The sequence below is a fragment of the Podarcis tiliguerta genome (assembly GCF_965153285.1).
Source record: "Podarcis tiliguerta genome assembly, chromosome: 6".
Lineage (NCBI taxonomy): Eukaryota > Metazoa > Chordata > Lepidosauria > Squamata > Lacertidae > Podarcis > Podarcis tiliguerta.
In genome coordinates, this window is record NC_139539.1 from 43863780 (window position 1) to 43884504 (window position 20725).

The window sequence follows — 20725 nt, forward strand, 5'->3', positions numbered from 1 at the left end:
ATGCCAGTTGGCTGAATGTGTACAATTTTTCCCTTCCTTGCAATCTAAGGGATTCTCAGCAACCTGAGAAAATACATAAGTTGTCCTGCAACTACTGTTTTGCTGATGCAACACAACTATGCCTTTGACAATTTCCCCCAAGGTTAGTCATCCCTGTATTTGATCTGCAACAGCCATTCTACACGTAAAACCATTGCTTGACATTAAATCCATCAAGTGCCACATGTTTGCGTGTGGACTCTCTTGCTGTGCTTGTCCACCTGGCAACTTACTGCATTTCTGGCTCGGTGCATGAACTCAAAATTAGAAGTATCAGAAGCCATACCAATGCTGGGGGCGGTGGCTGCGGAGGGAAGGAATAAATTGCCGCACAATAGATTTTTCTGCCATTTTCTGCTGTGCTAGGTGCACTGACTTCAGCATTTCCACAGTGCACTGTGTAGATTACTGGGGTTCACGGTAGGAGCTCTGTGGCTTTGGAGGGTCAAATGTGCTGCATCTAAAGCAAAGCAGTGTAGTGTAGTGTAGCATAGATCTTATAAATAACTGGCATGTAACTATGATGACTGGTTGTTGGCATCTGTCTGTCTTGAGAGATAGTGGAGTGTACGGGGGGGGGGTTGAAGTCAAACCACTGTGTTAGTAGCACTGAAGTGACCTTCCTGGGGCACAAACCAGGGCAGTGTGTCCATAGAGATCTTGGGCTGCCCAGACAAAAAGAACCCCCTCTTGGCCCCACTAATGTGGTCCAAAGAAAAGCAGAGCAATGCGTTTGGCACCAGCTTGCCTGCTGGAAGGGGCCATCCAACCGTCTTAAGAACTCCACTCTAGATTTGTGTAGGGTTATCTCTTGAAGATGTCTTGCAAGGCAGCAGATGTTTAGGATCAGAGTTTTCCTTCTCCTAGATGGGCTACTTTCCCAAGTTGATGAGCCCCATCTGCCTCTCACTTCCCTCTACAGCATATGCAAGAAACTGCCTTCTTGGCCCCACAACTGGTCTCGTCCATTCAATCTGCTGGAGCTTGTCTTTGCATGCAGGAAGTCCCTAACTCACCAAGGATTTAAGACCCATCTGTTACCCTCACCAGGTTTAGCTGAGCAGTCAAAGCCGTTCCTGGAGTGTGGCTCCTGACAGCACCTAGGAGCCACAGGTGAGGGCTGAGTGCAGAGTGGGGACCAAAGGTGGACTAACTACCCCAGAAGGAGCACAATGTACTACTCCTCCCCTAACACCCCCCACACTCCTCAACCTATTAACAGTTCTAATGATTCACTGAAGTAGTTTTAGGTACATGTGAAACAGAATTCAGCAGCCGTGACTTAAAACTAATTTGGTGATGTTTGGTGGCTGAGACATAGCTACAGAAGGCCATTCTGCATCTTTAATTCTTATCCCCCTCACCGCAAACCAGTAGCCTCTTCAAGCTGCTCCCCTCAGTTCCCCTGCCCCAGGGCCAAAGGCAAATTGACATTATGTTGGTTTGTTTCCCCCCCTTTGTGGTTATGCTTGGTTAGTGAAACACAAATGACACCTCACCTGCCAAATCCCTTCACAACTATTTCTCAAAGATGCAGGATTCCTTGCCGGGCAAGCAACTTCCCAGGAGAGGGAAGAGGGATTTATAAGCAGGGGCTTCTCACCATTTTGAGGGGAACATCAAGCTCTGCTGCTCAGCTGGGACATGCTCAGGTTTGAGTTCTGCTGGTAGCCAGACCACTCCCTGCGCTGTTCCCATCTGAGCAGTGGGAATCAATAGAGTTGCAGGTGGAGAGAGGGCAGTCTGACCCTGGGACATGAAGACCTGTTCGCAAAGGAATAGGAACATCAAAGCCAGCTCAGAATAGGGGGCGCCATTACCCATGCATCTCTGCAGTGTCTCCAGGTCAACAGTTGCATGGATATTGGTTTTCCACTTATGCTTCTGTCCGATCGAAATGTGGATGGAAGAACTGACAACCTGATCTTTCCTCTTAACACAATTTGTTGAAAATGGCTAATTTAGGGAATTTCCCTGGAGGGAGAGTGGTTGATGAACTGAGGATTAAGGATGAAGTGCTGGGGAGAGATAAAGGTGAGAATACATGAAAGGGTGCTCCCATAAACTTTTGACTGCAACATCACTCTTTGATTTATTAACAATAGAAAAAGATGTTTACTTCTTTCCAGGTAAGAACTCCATTTACTTTGTAGGCTTTATGTTGAGAATAAATTTGACTCACTGCCAGTAAAAGCTTTTGTGGCACCAGAGCATTTCTCTCTTTTTCATTGGTGGGGAATTTTGGAGATCAGAGCTTAAATCCATGATCAGCCATGGTTTCATTGATTAGTTTTTCTTTACCACGTTGTTCATCTGTAAGGTGGGCATTTTAATAAGGATTCCTCGATAAATCATATTAGCAAAGAGAAGTCAGACAGAAGCATTCTGCACACTAAAAGTTCCTTTTAGAGGGAACATAACTGTGAGTAAGAGAGGACACAACTGGGTCAGTGAATAATCGTGTGTGTTACCCCATTCAGAGTTATTGGGAGACAAAGTTGGAATTTGTATCAATACAATGTGGTTCTTCCTTGTATTAGCATAGTACAGCACCATTTGCTATCAAGGTGTCCTTATGTAATTTTGAGCATGAAGTATAATGTGCAATATAAAACACTGATAAACTGCAATACGGTATAGTACAGTGAGACATTGCAATATGGTTTAGTGTAGTTCACGCTGCATTGGTACTAGAATCAATATCAGGGTAAGCAGCTGTCTGTTGCTGTCAAAATGAATGTGGCAAACATGCAGCAACTGCAGTTTGCACAGGTAGGATGCTGTGCACAATGATCAACATCTTCTGTGGCAGAGCTGTGGTGATCCATCCATTAGTTTACGGAGCTGAAGAGACATTAAATCTGGATTTTTTTAAAAACAAACACAACCATTTGATTCTTTGGTGAAGTATGAATAAGAATTCAGAATCCAAGGTGCTCCAGCCTCTATCTTCTCTGTTTCCCACCTGCAAAATGGGGGCAATACTGCCACCTATCTTTAAAAGGTGAATGTTGAGGGAAAGTAGTGCAGTATATATTATTACTGGGAGGGATTCTCTCCATTGCTGAACTTCCACAAGCTTATAGAATTCATTCTTGAAAGTTCTTTCAGGACACTAGGCCAAGGGTGGTTAACCTCCCATTGTCCCTGACCATTGGTCATGTTGGCTATGGCTGATGGGAGTTGTAGTTTAGCAACATCTGGAGGGTCATGGGTGAACCACTCTTGTGCTAGGCCAACAAAAGTATTGCTTCTACCTAATTAACAAGTCCACTTGCATGGTAGATAAATGATTGCTGTGAAGTATAGGTTGCCTTGCCATCTGGAGAAGCAAGTCAGATGTGGATGGCTTTCTATGTGACCCACGGAGGAGTGCTGTTCTGTCAGGCAGCAGACCTAGACCCCTAGGTTACAAATAGAACTCACCGAGCTTTCTCTGAAAAGGTGTGGATCAGAACCAGGGACAGTTCTCAAGGGCATCTGTGGCTCTGCTCTTGAAATATTAGGGTAGGTGAGGCCGATTGAATTAAGCATCCTCTCTACATGGTGTCAGACAAAATTGTGAGAAATTCTGATATGTGGTGGGCTGGTGGGTGCCATTCACAGTGACAATGAAATGAAGCTTCCTTGCAGTGCAACATTTGGGTTGTGAGTTGAAATTTTCAGACTCTTAAAAGTGCACACGGTGGAAAATTATCAGAATCGAAGGGGAAATTATGAACCGTTCTACTCACATCTCAGCACTGAATAATATTGGCCTAGAAAATATTGAACTTGATAAAACAGTGGGATATAATGAGATACAAAAATATCCGTGTGTTCCTAAATCTTTACACGCCATTGACATGAAGTAAATAAATAGTAGCAATTTTATTTTGGGAAGCTTTGCGTTTCAAACCACCTGACAACCAAAACAATGTTCTCCTTTTTGATTCTGAGCCTGAGCTGAACCCACTCCTGAGAGGGTAAGCATGAGTCTTTTAAATTGACTGCCAAGTTAAGGGCAACCCACACCATCCTGACAATCCCAAACACTCGCTCTGGAAATCTAGTCCCATTAAAATGTCCTTGCAGAAATATGGACTTTCCAGAGATGATAACCAGGCATTTTGACAGCCTCGGCTGGCTATCTCCATTTCCCAGTTTCTTAACTTCACTTGGCTCTAAAGTAGCAAAGTATTTTTCATGACCAATTTGATAAGCCAATAAAAGGCATCTAATTGACTTCTCCTCCCCACCAGCTGGCTGGCAGGCAAAGCAAACAGGGCTTTAGTTATTCTGCACCCAACCTGCTGAACTTTGATAACTTTTGTCTCCAAGTGCTTGGAACCCAGGTGGTTCTTCTACTTGGTTTGTTTTCCCTGTTGTGTAGTACCTAATGCCATAGTGTTGGAAGGTGCCCAGGGACCAAATCTGTCAGCTCCTTTCATCATATTAGAGTGAGTTAGTAGGCATTCCTGATGATACTAATTCCAAGCATGGGCAGTGGGAACTGCTACACTCATTCTGATGTTCTGATCAATGGGTAGGTATTAAGATATTAGGCCTGGTGGGAGGTAGAATCTGTATACTGCTGGAAGCAGCTGACAAAACGCTCTGGGGAAGGAAATGTAATAAAATATTGAGCTGAGAGTTTTGCCAAGTTGATGATTGACAGGGCTGCTATCTTGATCTGTCTATTGATCTAGATATGTTGTATACCTGAATGCAATTGTATTTGAGAACTGGTGTGTGCTGCATACAGAGGTACACATATACATGATTGTATATTCCCCCCTTAAAATGAAATTATCTCTTTGTAGGGAAAAATTATCACGTATGAAGAAGCCCTCAGAGTTCTGTAATCTGTGTGAGGAACCACCACCACTGGAAACCATAGGAAAGGTCTAGACTGTAATCTCAACTCCATATTTGGATTGGTGAACATCAGTGGCAGGCAATGTGGTACCTTTCAGATGTCATACACTACAACTCCCATCTTCTCTAACCACTGACCATGGTGGCTGGGGCTGATGGGAATTGTAGTCCAACAATATCTGGAGGGTGCCAACACATTGACTTTCTCTTTTCTAGCTGTGCATAAAGTCAGAATCAAATTCTTGATTCCAGAGTCAAATTTTTAAGATCTCAGGGTGGGCTACAACAATTAAATACAACGTTAAAACAATTTAAAACAACTTATACTCCTAAAACTACCCATGCTTAGGTGTCAAATCCCAGTGTTTGAATATTTTAAAGTTTGAATAGATTTTAGCTCTTGCTGCGACTTTCATTTATATTTTTGAATTTGCATTTGCTTTCTTATTCTGTCTTTATTTTTGAATGAGCTGCCCTGGAAGCACAGCTGCAGGGCAGAGCCTTAATTTTAAAAATAAAATAAAAATAGACATATGATCCTTTTCCAGGCTAGTCCCACTTCACTGTTTCTCTCACATTGTAAGGACCACACACAGGCTTGCAGTCTGGATTAATTTTATTTACAGAGTCAGTATGTCACCTAAAGCAGTGTTCTCTAGACTGCTTACAGAAATAGAAGAAAAAGAAGAAAATACAATAAAAGCAAATCAGTGATACAACAAAAAGCAGTATTAAAAAAAATGAGCAGCAGCAAGTTCGACATCACTGAAAGCAGAACTAAAGTGTGACAGATGACAAGTGAGTGGAACAGTGCCCAGCTTTAGTTTAAATTAAGGTAAGAAAATCCAGGCAACATTACCAGGATTTGTGTCACCAAAAGACTGAAAATACAGATGTAGCACTCATATATGCTATCTGAGCTTCTCTCTCCTCTGCTATAAAGAGTGCTATCAATTTGCATATGTTTACTAAGAACTCTGCTGTGGAATTCATCCTAAACCAACCTATTTGCCTGCAGAATTAAGTTTAATTAATAGGATCATTGTCTAGAGCAGGCTTTATTCTCTGCTCTCAGCATAGGTGAACCAAGCTCTGTTGAGGTCAGCAGCAAAAAAGAACAGTTAGCCAAAGCTGGGTTCCATGATGACATTAGAAAGCGTTGTCCAGATCTAAATGTGAATGGTTACTGAAAGTAAGATAGATTTAGACGCCAGACAACAGAATTCAGAAGGAGATGCATAGACTGCTGAAGGGCTCCAGGAGGGTCTTTGTGACCTGTGGTAGGTGGGGGTGGTTATTTACCTTTCTGAACAAGTCCAGAATCATAGTATTTTTAGTCCTTCCTTTCTTCCAGGTAGTGCTGGTAGCCAGGGCTCCATATTACCAACAACCTCTGCTGAGCCCTTTTGGGTGAGGAGAGGCTTTGGTGCACTTATCTATGCCTTCCAACCTTTATAATGGTCTAGTGCTTGATCTGGTGCTGCCCTTGAAGAGAATATGGAAGTCTGAGTGGTGACATTAACCAACCTTTTCAGAAGGTAAAATTAAAATTATTTGGTTTTCCAAAACCACTTCATGTGCTTCTTCGTCAAACGTAGACTTACCAAGCTAAATGTTGCCCAGTAACAAAAATAATAGCATATTTGAATGCCTCACAATGAAAAACATGTTTTTAAAACCCCTGACTGAAGAAATTTGCAAAAATTAAGTTTCATCCCCTAAAATGACATGCTCTATGGGGTGGGGAGGTATATGGGTACAATAGTCCACATTTAGCAATAGATTAAGACAGCCCACCCTTGAGCCTTCAAGTTTTGTTGATTCTGACCTGACTCACTCCCTGTGCCATTTCAAATCTGTCGCATGTCTTAAGGTGTGGCTCTGCCTTGCCAGATGCCTGAGGGCCAAACTGCAAGTTATGCAAATAATGTGACTGTTGGGTGGTTGTTTTTGACTTGTGAAATAGGTGTTGCAAAAGAGGCCACCAGGATTGGGACCAAACTTCTCAGGGAAGAGGGGTAGTCCATTATTCCTGTGCTACAACCATCTACCTCAAAGCTGCTGTTTTTATTGACACAATATTTATTTGGTGCATTTATATCCTGCCTTTCTTCCATCACGGAAGGCAGTGTACATGTGGTTCCTGGCCAGTCTCCCATTCAGGCACTGACTCTAGTTTTACAAGTCATATGGACTACAAATGTGTCTCATTTTGAAATCAAAGTTGCGATTCTCAGGGGTGTTGAATTCTGCGAACCCCATGTCAGTACCAAACTCCATTGTAAACATGGGCGTTGGGAGTCTGTCAAGCAGAGCCCGGCCACTCCAAGATTGCATTAAGCCAGGTAATTTTGGCGCAAGTTAAGCCATAGTTTCCTTTCCTTTGAGATAATTTGATATACAAATTTTGGGCCAAAACCCCAAAATTGTTAATCAACATGTTAAAGGGTTTAGCTTTAGTCTCAGGCTCTCTCCAAGGTGCTGGGGCTGACAACGAGGAACTAAGGGGGAAACACCCCCACCCCTGTTAATGACCTGTTATGATTAACCGCTATTTGCTTAAGCCCCAAGCAATTAGACTGTCTCTGCCTTTGAAAAATTAGAATCATAGAATCATAGAGTTGGAAGAGACCACAAGGGCCATCGAGTCCAACCCCCTGCCAAGCAGGAAACACCATCAGAGCACTCCTGACATATGGTTGTCAAGCCTCTGCTTAAAGACCTCCAAAGAAGGAGACTCCACCACACTCCTTGGCAGCAAATTCCACTGTCGAACAGCTCTTACTGTCAGGAAGTTCTTCCTAATGTTTAGGTGGAATCTTCTTTCTTGTAGTTTGGATCCATTGCTCCGTGTCCGCTTCTCTGGAGCAGCAGAAAACAACCTTTCTCCCTCCTCTATGTGACATCCTTTTATATATTTGAACATGGCTATCATATCACCCCTTAACCTCCTCTTCTCCAGGCTAAACATGCCCAGCTCCCTTAGCCGTTCCTCATAAGGCATCGTTTCCAGGCCTTTGACCATTTTGGTTGCCCTCCTCTGGACACGTTCCAGTTTGTCAGTGTCCTTCTTGAACTGTGGTGCCCAGAACTGGACACAGTACTCCAGGTGAGGTCTGACCAGAGCAGAATACAGTGGCACTATAACTTCCCTTGATCTAGATGCTATACTCCTATTGATGCAGCCCAGAATTGCATTGGCTTTTTTAGCTGCCGCGTCACACTGTTGGCTCATGTCAAGTTTGTGGTCAACCAAGACTCCTAGATCCTTTTCACATGTACTGCTCTCAAGCCAGGTGTCACCCATCTTGTATTTGTGCCTCTCATTTTTTTTGCCCAAGTGCAATACTTTACATTTCTCCCTGTTAAAATTCATCTTGTTTGTTTTGGCCCAGTTCTCTAATCTGTCAAGGTCATTTTGAAGTGTGATCCTGTCCTCTGGGGTGTTAGCCACCCCTCCCAGTTTGGTGTCATCTGCAAATTTGATCAGGATGCCCTTGAGTCCATCATCCAAGTCGTTGATAAAGATGTTGAATAAGACCGGCCCCAAGACAGAACCCTGTGGCACCCCACTAGTCACTCTTCTCCAGGATGAAGAGGAACCATTGATGAGCACCCTTTGGGTCCGGTCAGTCAGCCAGTTACAAATCCATTGAGTGGTAGCAGAGTCAAGACCGCATTTTACCAGCTTCTTTACAAGAATATCATGGGGCACCTTGTCAAATGCCTTGCTGAAATCAAGGTAGACTACATCCACTGCGTTCCCTTCATCTACCAGGCTTGTAATTCTGTCAAAAAATGAGATCAGGTTCGTCTGACATGACTTATTTTTCAGAAATCCATGCTGACTATTGGTGATCACAGCATTCCTTTCTAGGTGCTCACAGACTGTTCGCTTAATGATCTGCTCCAGAATCTTCCCTGGTATTGATGTCAGACTGACTGGGCGGTAATTATTTGGGTCCTCTCTTTTCCCCTTTTTGAAAATAGGGACAACATTTGCCCTCCTCCAGTCTGCTGGGACTTCGCCTGTTCTCCAGGAATTCTCAAAGATGATTGCCAGTGGTTCTGAGATCACATCTGCCAGTTCTTTTAATACTCTTGGATGCAGTTCATCTGGCCCTGGAGACTTGAATACATCTAAACTAGCCAAGTATTCTTGTACTATCTCCTTAGTTATTCTGGGCTGTGTTTTCTCTGCTGAATCATTTGCTCCAAATTCTTCAGGTCGGGCATTGTTTTCTTTATCGGAGAAGACTGAGGCAAAGAAGGCATTGAGGAGTTCAGCCCTTTCTGTGTCCCCTGTTTGCATTTCACCATCTTCTCCTCTGAGTGACCCCACTGTTTCTTTGTTCTTCCTTTTGCTACGAACATACCCATAGAAGCCTTTTTTGTTGCTTTTAACCTCTCTAGCAAGCCTGAGTTCATTCTGTGCTTTAGCTTTTCTGACTTTGTGTCTACATGTGCTGGCTATTTGTTTGAATTCCTCTTTGGTGGTTTCCCCCCTTTTCCATTTTTTGTACACATCCTTTTTTAATCTAAACTCAGTTAAAAGTTCTTTAGATAGCCACCCTGGCTTCTTTAGGCACCTTCCATGTTTCCGTCTCATTGGTATTGCCTGAAGTTGTGCTTTTACTATCTCCCTCTTAACAAACTCCCAGCCATCATGAACTCCCTTTCCTTTTAGTATTACTGTCCATGGGATCTCACCCAGCACTTCCCTAAGTTTTATGAAGTCGGCTTTCTTAAAGTCAAGAAATTGAGTCCTAGTATGCTTGGCTGCTCCTTTCCGTTGTATAGTAAACTTCAGAAGAGCATGATCACTTGCGCCTAATGATCCTTCCACTTCTACCCCATTAACCAGGTCATGGACATTGGTTAGGACCAGATCTAAAATGGCTGTTCCTCTTGTTGCTTCTCCCACTTTCTGGACAATGAAGTTGTCTGCAAGGCCAGTGAGGAATCTGTTTGACCTTATGCTCTTGGCTGAGTTTGACATCCAACAAATATCCGGGTAATTGAAGTCCCCCATTACTACTATCTCCCTTCCTTTTGCATGCTTGGCCATCTGTTCCAGGAAGGCATCATCTATGTCCTCCGTTTGGCTTGGGGATCTATAGTAAACTCCCACAATGAGGTCACTATTATTCTTCTCTCCCTTAATTTTGACCCAAATGCTCTCACTTTGGCTTTGAGGTTCTAAATCTTGGATCTCTTCACAGGTATACACATCCCTGACATATAACGCCACTCCTCCTCCTTTCTTGTCTGGTCTGTTTCTCTGAAATAGATTGTATCCCTCCATTTTTACATTCCAATCGTGGGACTTATCCCACCAGGTTTCAGTGATGCCTATTATGTCATATTTAGTTTGCTGTACCAAGAGCTCAAGCTCATCTTGTTTATTTCCCATGCTTTGTGCATTAGTGTACAGACATTGAAGTCCATTAGTCATTCCCCCGTGTCTCTTATTTAAGGATTTTTTCCTCCCACCACTAGGTCTGCTTGCTGTTTGCTCCATTTGGTCTATGACATTTGGATGATCATCTTCATCAATTAATAGACTCCTACCTTCAGGAGCACTGTCTCCCTCCCCCACATTAGTCAGTTTAAAGCCCTCCTGATGAGGTTTCTTAGTTTTTTGGCAAAAACATTCCTCCCAACCGTTGTGAGGTGCAGCCCATCGCTTGCCAGAAGTCCATCCTCAAGAAACTGCAGTCCGTGATCTAAGAATCCAAACCGTTCCTGTTTACACCATTTGCGAAGCCAGCTGTTTACTTCCACTATTTTCCTCTCTCTCCCTGGGCCACGTCGTTCAACTGGGAGGACAGATGAGATGACGATTTGTGCATTTAATTGCTTCAATTTCCTGCCCAGAGCCTCGTAGTCTCTTTTGATCTTCTGGAGGCTATTGCTTGCAGTGTCATTGGTTCCCACATGAACCAAGAGGAAGGGGTATTTGTCAGTGGGTTTTATGATTCCTTGCAGTCGTTCAGTTACATCTTGGATCTTAGCCCCGGGGAGACAGCACACTTCCCGAGACATCTTGTCAGGCCCACAGATCACTGCTTCTGTTCCCCTCAGTAAGGAATCCCCTATCACCACTACACGCCTTCTCTTAGGTTTGGTCAGGGTTCTTCCGTGAGCGGTCCGTTCCAAGGTCGCCTGCACATTCCCTGAGGACTGACTTTGCTGCTCATCTTCATATACGTGATCGACTGTAATGAGGGAGAGATCCTCAAATGGAGTCTGCTCTTCGTCTTCCATGCTAGGGGAGAGGACCTCAAAGCGATTGTGTATTTCTAGACAATCAGAGCGAACCCTTGGCCTCCTACTTCTTTGAGTCACGTTTCTCCACATATCGGGCTCCTGTGTTGGTGAACTAGCCTCCTTCTCAGGGGAGTCCCCTGTCTCCTCCTTGGTGGAGACGGTGTGCTCTGTTGCTTCCAAGAAGAGCTCCAGCTCTCTAATTCTTTGGAGCGTAGCTACACGTTCCTCCATTAATAAGAGCACTGAGAAGAAATAAAACTCCAGTGGCTACCTGTAGCATGGAGCTGCAGATTCAAAGCCCATTGGGTCCTTCTGAAATATTTGAAATGAATTATAATGATGTAGGAATCGTGGGCTCATGTGTGTAGAAAAGTGAGCTGATAGAGGGAAAATGTTTGAGAAGAGAAATAATAGAAATATGAAGCAGAGACCAATCACTGAACATTTAATGAGCTTTGGGGACAAAATTAAGGAGAGTGATGTTTTTTAATCACTAGAAAAGGTTCACTGGTGGAAAAAAAGAGGGTGAAATTGCAGTGTGGATGTATATAATGTGCCTACAGAAGCAAGGAGTTCAGAGTCCTAGTCAGAATCATGGAAACAAAGAACTTCGTAACTGGTCCAAAGCTGTGGATTTGATGATTTAATTAAGGGTTGTGAGAGAAAAAACTAGCTTTCCTTTCCTTTCTTTGGACAGTTGCTATTTCCCTGGCTTGCTGTTGCAGTGAATCCACTTCTTTTTTAGAGCAGCTTCTCCATGTAAACAGTTCCCCACCTATCCCATAAACATAAAGGCAGCAGGCAGCCTCTGTGCCAAAGCCAGAGAAAGCCAAACAAAGGTCCCCACCCTTAAAGTACAGCACGTTTTGTCAGAAGATCACTCAGGCCTTTTGCTTTCACAGTCTAAGGCAGCCTTCGTCAACCTGTGCCCACCAGCAGTGCTAGATATGGCCCATGGGAGTTGTAGTCCACAATATCAGTCATGGCCTGCAGGTTCCTAGAAGTCAAGTCTGAAATGTTTGATGGTGCCTCTTTGGGACCTTGGTGTGTTTTGCCTCTGGTCTGGCAAGCTGTGGAGCACAACCATGAAGCAGGGAAGTATGGGTAGAACAGACAGGAGTGCAGTTCCAGCTCTGTGCTGCAACCAAGCCAGCAGGCCCTACTATCCAGGGATGCCATAAGCTACCAGCTACTTGTGATATTCATAGGTGTCGTAAGTTGGCTACCATTACTTTAAAGCAACCTGGTGCCCTCCGGACATTGTTGGACCACAACTCCCATCAGTGCGCTGGCTGGGGCTGATGGGAGTTGTGGTCCAGCAACATATGGAAAGCAGCAGGTTGGTGAAGACTGCTTTAGAGCAGGGTTGGGAGGGGGAACTCCACATTATCAGTGGAGAATAATTATCAGAGTTCAAGGGCCCATTGCAGCCAGACAAAAGCACACAAGGTAGGTGTGAAGCAGGCCCAGTGAAGAGTGTGGCCTGAGGAGAGACCCGTGGGTCAGCTTGAGAAGTCTGGAGTGGGGTGCATTTGAACCCTGGGCATAGGGCACCCCACCCCTGCTGCAGAGAATGAGGTTCATCCCTTCTACCTGACAAGAAATGAGGTTTCAGTGGTCTGAAATATAAATGTTGTTGTTCCACTAGCCCCATCCATCCCCACCCTAGTTACTTAATAGGCTGCCTGGGGAAGGATACTTATAGCTAAGGCAGGTGGAACACGGCAGAAACAAACTACATCTGGCATAAGAAGCCAGGCACAAGCCCTGAAGATTAAATGGCAATTGGGATGTGCTACCAAGAGTGGGGTGTGCAGTTGGGAAAGTAATTCTGCAACACCCAGCATAAAACCTAGTAACTTTTACATGTAGAATGTAAACATCTTGTCTGTGTCAGTGTGTGAAATGCTGATGGGAAGGTGGTGACATTTGGTCCCATGTTTTCCCGACCAGGACATGGAGAGCCTGAGCATGCAGGTGACAGGGAGAGGCCAACAGGCAGCTGCAGCTCTGCTGACGTCAAGTCATCAAAATGCCTGGCATGCTATCTACTTCATTATCTCCTTTGCTTGTGGTCTAGGCAGGAGTATGATCTAATCCCACTTCCAAGCAACCCCCCACCGTCATAATTCGGCAGAGGGCTTCCAATAAAGGGCCTTGCAAGCTGTTACCAGATTCTCTTTTGTGTTGGAAGCCACATGGGGGCTGGATTTAGGGCTGATTTCTCGGGGCCTTAATTTAATCCAGAGCAAATAAACTAGAGGTTTGGAGCTGGGCAACATCTCTCTGGGTAACCTAGAGGCATAAGCACTCTTTGGGGATTCTTAGTATTAGAAGCATTATTCCCATCTGCTCCCCAAAAGCAGTTTTCTGAACAGCTGGCGTTGTCCTTGACCTGTGGAGAGCCAGACTTCATGGTATTTAACAGGAAAAGATCCATGGCCTTTGCGGGATGAAATAATTACATGGTTGAAGGGGCAAACAGTCCATCAGCTCCAAATCTGTGTGGTAAAATATGACCTACCTATATCATATTTTGCCTTATGCAACCTGCATAATCTATCCACAGATCAACCCACAGAATGCAGTCTGTTTGAAAACCTATGTCATCTGAGTAAATTCTATAGGAATATCTTTCCTGGGTTAGATACAGCCATTTATTCAGTCTTGTGTTCAGCCTCTAATAGAGACTATAGGCAGGACCCACCTAACCGATCCCATCAGTGGAAGCCCTGCATGACTTCCACTTGTGCAGTGGGACTTTCCCTGCTCTTCTCCCTCTGTGTGCCCCCACACCTCAGAAAATGGCTGTGGGGGAAGGGGATCAGGAAGATCCCCAAAACAGCACACAGGGGAGGAGAGGAGGTATCATTCTGCCTGGCAAGCTGGCGTGCTTGCAGAAGACGAGATGATCGGAGTGTGATGTACTTGAGAGAACTTAGTCCCTTGAGTCCCTTATTAGTCTTCTGGTGATGATGAGGATGTTTATTTGTTGCAACTTACCTAATAAAAAATGGAACCCACAAAGAACCAACAATAATAACAACAATAATGCAAGACCCAAAGTGATGGCCACAAACTTGGAAGGCTGTAAAAGAGGATTTGACAAACTCATGGTAGATAAAGCTATCAATGGCTACTAACCACAATAGCTATGTTCTCCCTCTGCTGTCAGTGGCAGTGTGCTTCTGAGTGCCAGGTGGGGAAAGTTGCTGTTGCACTCAGGTATGTGGCCTTCCTATAGGCATATGCAGAAAGTGCTGCTGTGCTCAAGTCCTGCGTTTGGGCTTCCCAGAGGCATCTGGTTGGCCACTGAGAGGACAGGATCCTGCACTGGATTGGCCTTTGACATGATCTAGCAGGGCTCTTCTTAAGAGCTGCTGTCCCTTTCCCTACTGTCCATGGGACAGCAAATATTCACTTTTTTCCCCTATCTGTGCCACATGTTACTGTTGTTGTTAACATGGGATAGAAGGTAGAGGCAAAGCCTAAGACTGAATCCAGCCACTGTTTTACACTGGTGATATTATAGACCATTTTTAGCACAAGCTGCCTTGCTCTGTTTTGTAAATGAATGTTCCCTTTGTTTGAGTACATAGGAAGCTGCCTTTTATCAGGTCCGACTATTTGTCCTCTTGCCTAGTATTTTCTGTTCTGACTGGCAGCAGATGTTCAGGAATGCACAACCTGTTCCTTGTCTTTTAACTGAAGTTGTCTTTTAACTGAAGAACCTGCATGCAAAAGCAAATCCTCTATCACTGAACAATGGTCCTTTGCCTAAATGGTTTTCAGTGAATGAGGATGTGCCCTATAAAATACCCAACACTCTCCTGGGCTGCACATGGCAAGAGCAGGTTAGTAGTGATAGGCAAACCTTTCTTTTGTGGGATTTGATTGTTACTAATCTTCTCCCTGAGGAACCTCAAACAAGTTCTGATGAACCAGACTCCAGAATATAGTTTGAAAACATATGCAAAATACCATCCCAATCTCTGAGTGGTGCAAGAGTCCAGGGATTCCAGGCACTTACTCAGGGTTCATGTTTCCTTTTGGGAATGAGGCACAGTGGAGACTGTGGTGTCTTTATGATTTATGGTTTATTGACACATATATACAATATATACAACCTGAGTCTATGATGGAGGAGTTCTGTGATAGAGTCTATGATGGAGGCCCCTCTGAACAGCAGTGAAGTGCTGACATTGGGGAAGCATCTCAGAACAACTAATATAGCAGAATAAATCCATTACTAACACACTATTATTTTGTCAAGTACATGTTGAACCTATAATAAAACACCAGTTTGGAGGGGCTACCAGTCATTATGTTGTGTTTCAGCATCTATCTATCTATCTATCATCTATCTATCTATCTATCTATCTATCTATCTATCTATCTATCTATCATCTATCTATCTGTCAGAGCTGGCTCCTGGTCCCAGCTCACCAAGGACCAACGCTAGCCGGTAGTAAAGTATCAAAGTCTTTATTGAAGAATAGTTTCCATTTCAAAGCCTCAGCGTCCCAGCTCTACGTCTGGAGTCTAGACTGGCGAAGCTCCGTCTGAGTCTCCGCCCCCTGTGCACCAGTTTAAGACTCTAATCTTACTCCACCTCTTCCTTCTCTCTCTCTTCCTCTGGGTCCTACTACCCCCCGGGGTCTCCTCCCTCCTGGACTCTTCTGACGCAGACGTTGACCCCTCTGACTCCTCCCCCTCTCTTCGGCGGGCTTTAGGACCTGGCTCCCTACCCGGGCTGCCCACCTTGCCGCCCTCCTGTACATTTGAACTTGGCGCGCGCGCGCGTTTAACTTTCCTGATGACCGTTTCCTCGCTCCCTGACGAGGGTGTGGTCACTCCTGCCTCACGTTCTCCCGCTGCCCGCGCGCCACCTGATCCCGATGCCTGGGACTCCTCCCCCCTACTGCACTCTGGGGGGGACGCTGGTCCGGATTTCCAGCTGCTACTCTCTGAGTCCCCTCTGGCCCCTTCTTCCCGAGGTGCCCCCCTGGGCACTCCCCTTGCCCTGACTATGGGGGCCCCTTTCTGTGAATCCTCCGAGTCACTGGAGAGACTCAGAGACCTCGGACTGCTGTCATAGCTGACATTTCCTTCGGACTCCTCCCCCTCGCTCTCCATTTCCTCCCTCTCCTGTGACTCTGCTCCTGAACCCCTGACACTATCTATCTATCTATCTATCATCATCTATCATCTATCTATCTACAGTAGCTTTCCCCAACCTGGTGCCATTCAGATGTTGCTGGACTCCCATCAGTTCCAGCCTGCGTAGCTTATGATAACAGTAGTTATAATCAAACATCTGGAGATTGGGGAAGGCTGATCTAGAACTAAACTGGAGGACTAATTAATTCTTGATTTGCATTTGTAATGAGGCATGGTAGTTCTATTAGCCCAATACATTTTGCTGTTCAAAGCCAAGCCAAGATGCATCCTACAACCCCAATAGGGTCAGCACTTCAAAAAGTCCTGCTGTACCATTCAAACACCAATTCCAGTCTCCACCTATCTCCCCTCATAGTGTTATCTGAAGCAGGTCCCTATTGCATGGCAGGGGCATGACAACTTCTATGACTATTAGCTGTGCACAAGTGACAGATCCCTTTAGATCCTGTTCCCTCCCCACTGAGATCTGGTGTCAGATTTTCCATGCACTCTGGGAACCAGAGGCCCAACTCATTTGCTCACATATCATGTTCTGCAGCACAGGCTCTTGCTGTCCCTGGGATCTCAATGTCCCAAATTTATGTTGCTGCTTTTCCCTTTCTCCTGTTTCCGTCCTCTGTTGGCTTCTCCTGCCTGTGGAACTGCCAACAAGAACCAGGACATTCTGGGACTTAAGAAAGCATGTTGCATAAAGAGGCACATGCCTCTCTCTTCTAGAATTTCCTGTACAGGCACAAATTCTTTCCCCCTCACCCCAATTGTTGTTTTCCAACACTGATTCAGATTGACTCCAACAAATCTCACAAGATCTCGTGTGATCCCATATAGATCCAGGGAAATTAGAAGAAGCATCTTCAAGCATGATCTTTATCAATACTATAATGAATAGAATAGAATAGAATAGAATAGAATAGAATAGAATAGAATAAGGCTAGGCTTCCTTGAACCTTCATATCTGGGTGAAGTTCCAATTTCCCCTGCCTAGGCTCACATCAGCTTAATTAGGAACATTAAAATTTATGCCAGTATCTTGCATGAACATTTGGTTGAAAGCATAGTCTTATTTTAAGATTGTCCTCCACTTTCTTGCCTTATTTGCAGGATAAAGCACTAAAAATACAGAATCAGAGAGAGAGAGAGAGAGACACCTGGTGGGTTCAGCCACATTTGTGAGCAATTGTACATGTTCCCATGTGAATGCAGCAGAGACATCCATTTTGTCAAAACTTGTGTCAGTGGGTGATATAATTTGGGGGGGATGGGTATGTGAGGAATGAGCCCAGTGATGCTGTATGGTCTGAAGGCATGTGAGGCTGCAGAAGCACAGCAGATTTGAGTCTGGCCAGTGCCTGGATGGGCGATTGTTCCTTGGGTTCCATGATGGAAGAAAGGTGGGATAGAAATGTAAGGGGGAAATTAAATAAGAGTAAACATTTTGGGTGCATTAATGAAGTTTGCAGGATCATAGTTGCTGGAAGTGGTGCCAGTAGAAATATTACTTTTCATAATTTTAGAAGTCACAAATATGTCTTCTCAAATATTGAGGGCTGGGGGTGGCGGTGGTGGAATATAGGTTGGTGTTAACTGAGCGTGCAGTTTGCATGCAGATGGGTCCAGGTTCAATTCCTGGTATGTCTAGTTAAAACATTCAGGTAGCAAGTAATGGGGAAAGAAAGAACTACCTGAGACCCTGGAGAGCTCTTACCAACCACAGTAGTAATACTGGGCTAAATGTAGTATAAATGGTATAAGGCAGCTTCCTATGTGGCTAAATATATTGTCAGCAGTTTGTATTTTCACTGGGAGCTCTCCAAAGGTCACAGTCTTCTATCTTAATGGAAGCCTTTGAGTTGAACAATCCCTTGAGCATCTGTGCCTGATTTGTCAGTGCTGTGTTTGAATTACCTGCCCATTAGAAATTACACTGTGCCAGCAAGTCTGAGTTGAAACCAACTTGTACTGCCTGTGCAAGGAAGGAACGGAGTGCTTGCTTTGCTTAGGTTAAGTTGTTCTTTTATTTGCTTTTTCTGCAAAAAGAGCCAAACTTTCACAGATCTACGACAGAGATACGGCTTTTGAAATGTCAGCCTTTTACATTGTGCTTTGATTAGTACAAACACCATTGCAGTTTTTTAAAAAAATGATCAAATGCTAAAGTTTTCTTGAAATCTTTTTTTGGTTCTTTGGTTTTAACTATGGGTATTAATTTCAGCTATGATTATAATTTTCCAATTATAACATGCCATGTAAGAGATAGGATTTAACAGTGATCAAAGGAGGTCAGCAACTCATGCAGTTATTTATTATTTTTATTTTAAAGAGCTCCACAGTTCATGCATTTGTGTCACTGCTGGAAAACCCTTTTACCTCCCCAGTGCCCCACTTTCTAAATCTGTAACATGTCTTTAGCTGTAGCTGTGCAGAACCACATGAGCTTTTAATTTCATTTAATTATCCCTCCCAGAGATAATTAGGAAATATCTGTAGCTGTAAATTAGAGATGTTGGACCACTCTGTGTGATAAGTGGCAGGAACCTGCATGCCTGGTTTGCTTTAAGAACAAATCAAACTGTAAGATGCCCTCTTCCACTTGTCTTTCATTGGCCAGTAATGGGTCTCTGGCTTGCAGCAAGTGGTGACATTTAATTATATCTTATTTACGATATAGCATTCATGTTGGGGAGCAAATATGGGTCCAGCCCTTGGGCAGAAACTTGCTAGAAACAGCAGTACGGAAATGAATTTTTTTGGCACACTGAAGTGAGCAAAGATAGTAACGTACTGTACAGAACACTTCTGCAAATAAAACCCTTACACAAAGGCACCTTTATTTGGCTCAAAGAAGGCTACAGCAAGCTCGAGAGATTCCTTTGCTGCTGTTTTTAAATGTGAGCTGTGATTCCCAGGAACCTGAAAGGTGGCCCAAAATGCTATACCGAAATAAGTCATGGCATGAAGGCAATGAACCAGTGCCCTTCCTCATACCAATATTCCCACCTCTCTAGCGATAAAGCCATTCATCCTTATTTTGCTGACATGAAATTGATAATAGTTTCTGGTTGGCACGTGGTGGTTGAAAATTTGTGGCTTAGTAGTTTGAACTCATGTTTTACTCGTTTTTAGCAGTCCTGTGTGCTGCTAGAAATGACAGGGATTAAAAGCAGTACAGTGGTACCTCAGGTTAAGTACTTAATTCGTTCTGGAGGTCCGTACTTAACCTGAAACTGTTCTTAACCTGAAGCACCACTTTAGCTAATGGGGCCTCCTGCTGCCACTGCACTGCCGGAGCACAATTTCTGTTCTCATCCTGAAGCAAAGTTCTTAACCCGAGGTAATATTTCTGGGTTAGTGGAGTCTGTAACCTGAAGCGTATGTAACCTGAAGCGTATGTAACCCGAGGTACCACTGTATACACATTGTTGGCTTGAATACAAACAAATAAAATAAATGTATGCTACTTTTGTTAGGGTCATTGCTGTATGGTCATTGGGTTTGGTCATTGCTGTGCTTCTTACTAGCACTATCACGATTTCTGAAATGCCATATGAAAATTCTAAAGTTCTTTGGCAGAGAGTATAGTACAATTTGAGGACGGGGAGGGTTGTGTGGCGATACCAATAAAAAGAAGAGGCCTTGTAAGCTATAGACTCCAGACACATTTGGATATCCTAGCCTCAACAGCAGCAGCCTTTTAACCACACTCTTATTTCAGAGTGATTCTTTCCCCTCCCACCTTTAAAGCCTCAGGGAACAGCCAGGCTTTCTGTTTGGTTTGTGACAGTTCCCAAGGTTGCCATGGAAATTCAGCAGGTTCATCCCTTTCTCTGCTGAGGCCAGGCTTCTCTGTACCAAAGACAGATGGGTGTGATGTTTTAAAGCTCAGATTAAAATAAAAGAAAGTTCATTCAGATCATGATTTCAGGTCAGGGCTGAAATGTTTGTGGGTGATTAATCCATCAGATGTCACCTGTCTCCCTGGGTTCATGATGAAGTTGTGTATAGGACAGTTCTTTGAGGGAGATTGTACCAGGCCAAATGTGGACACTGCAGTGACTGAGATTTAGGAGATTTGGATTCCATTATCTCTGCTGCCATGCACTTTATATAAGATTCTGGTTCGTTTAGCTAGTCTCAGATCTGCACTTCTAATATTTCAATGACACTTGCCTGTGCCCACGTTCATAAACATTGTTAAGCCACGTCTGAGGCTGTGGGGGTGTCTATTCTGCTGTCTCACCAAAACCTTGATTCTTGGAACTTAGTGCATGTTTATTTGGAAATAAATAACCTGTTTCAGGTAGGTGTGTTTAGGTTCAAAATCAAACTCTAGGTTCTCCTATGTGCATCCACTCTGGCCTTCTGAATGTGTTCAACTTCC

At 44.1% G+C, this 20725-nt stretch overlaps 1 protein-coding gene and 1 long non-coding RNA gene across 4 annotated transcripts in view; one reads left to right on the forward strand and one right to left on the reverse strand.

Annotated features, from left to right (window-relative positions):
* Positions 1–20725, reverse strand: part of LOC310679981 — a 169504-nt gene that overhangs the window by 34865 nt on the left and 113914 nt on the right. The window lies entirely within an intron of this gene.
* The window catches only part of SPDEF (SAM pointed domain containing ETS transcription factor), a 33349-nt gene that overhangs the window by 638 nt on the left and 11986 nt on the right, over positions 1–20725 (forward strand). The window contains exon 1 of one of the 3 annotated variants that reach the window (XM_083445861.1): positions 1847–1884. The exons of 1 other annotated variant lie outside the window; for it this stretch is intronic. Coding sequence is in view for 1 of the 2 variants with exons in the window: in XM_083445859.1 (XP_083301985.1) it covers positions 1992–2073 (82 nt within the window). In the remaining variant the exon portion in view is untranslated. Of the gene's footprint in view, positions 1–1846; positions 1885–1964; positions 2074–20725 lie in introns of those variants that run through there. One more of the 3 variants, XM_083445859.1, reaches the window with a different exon arrangement.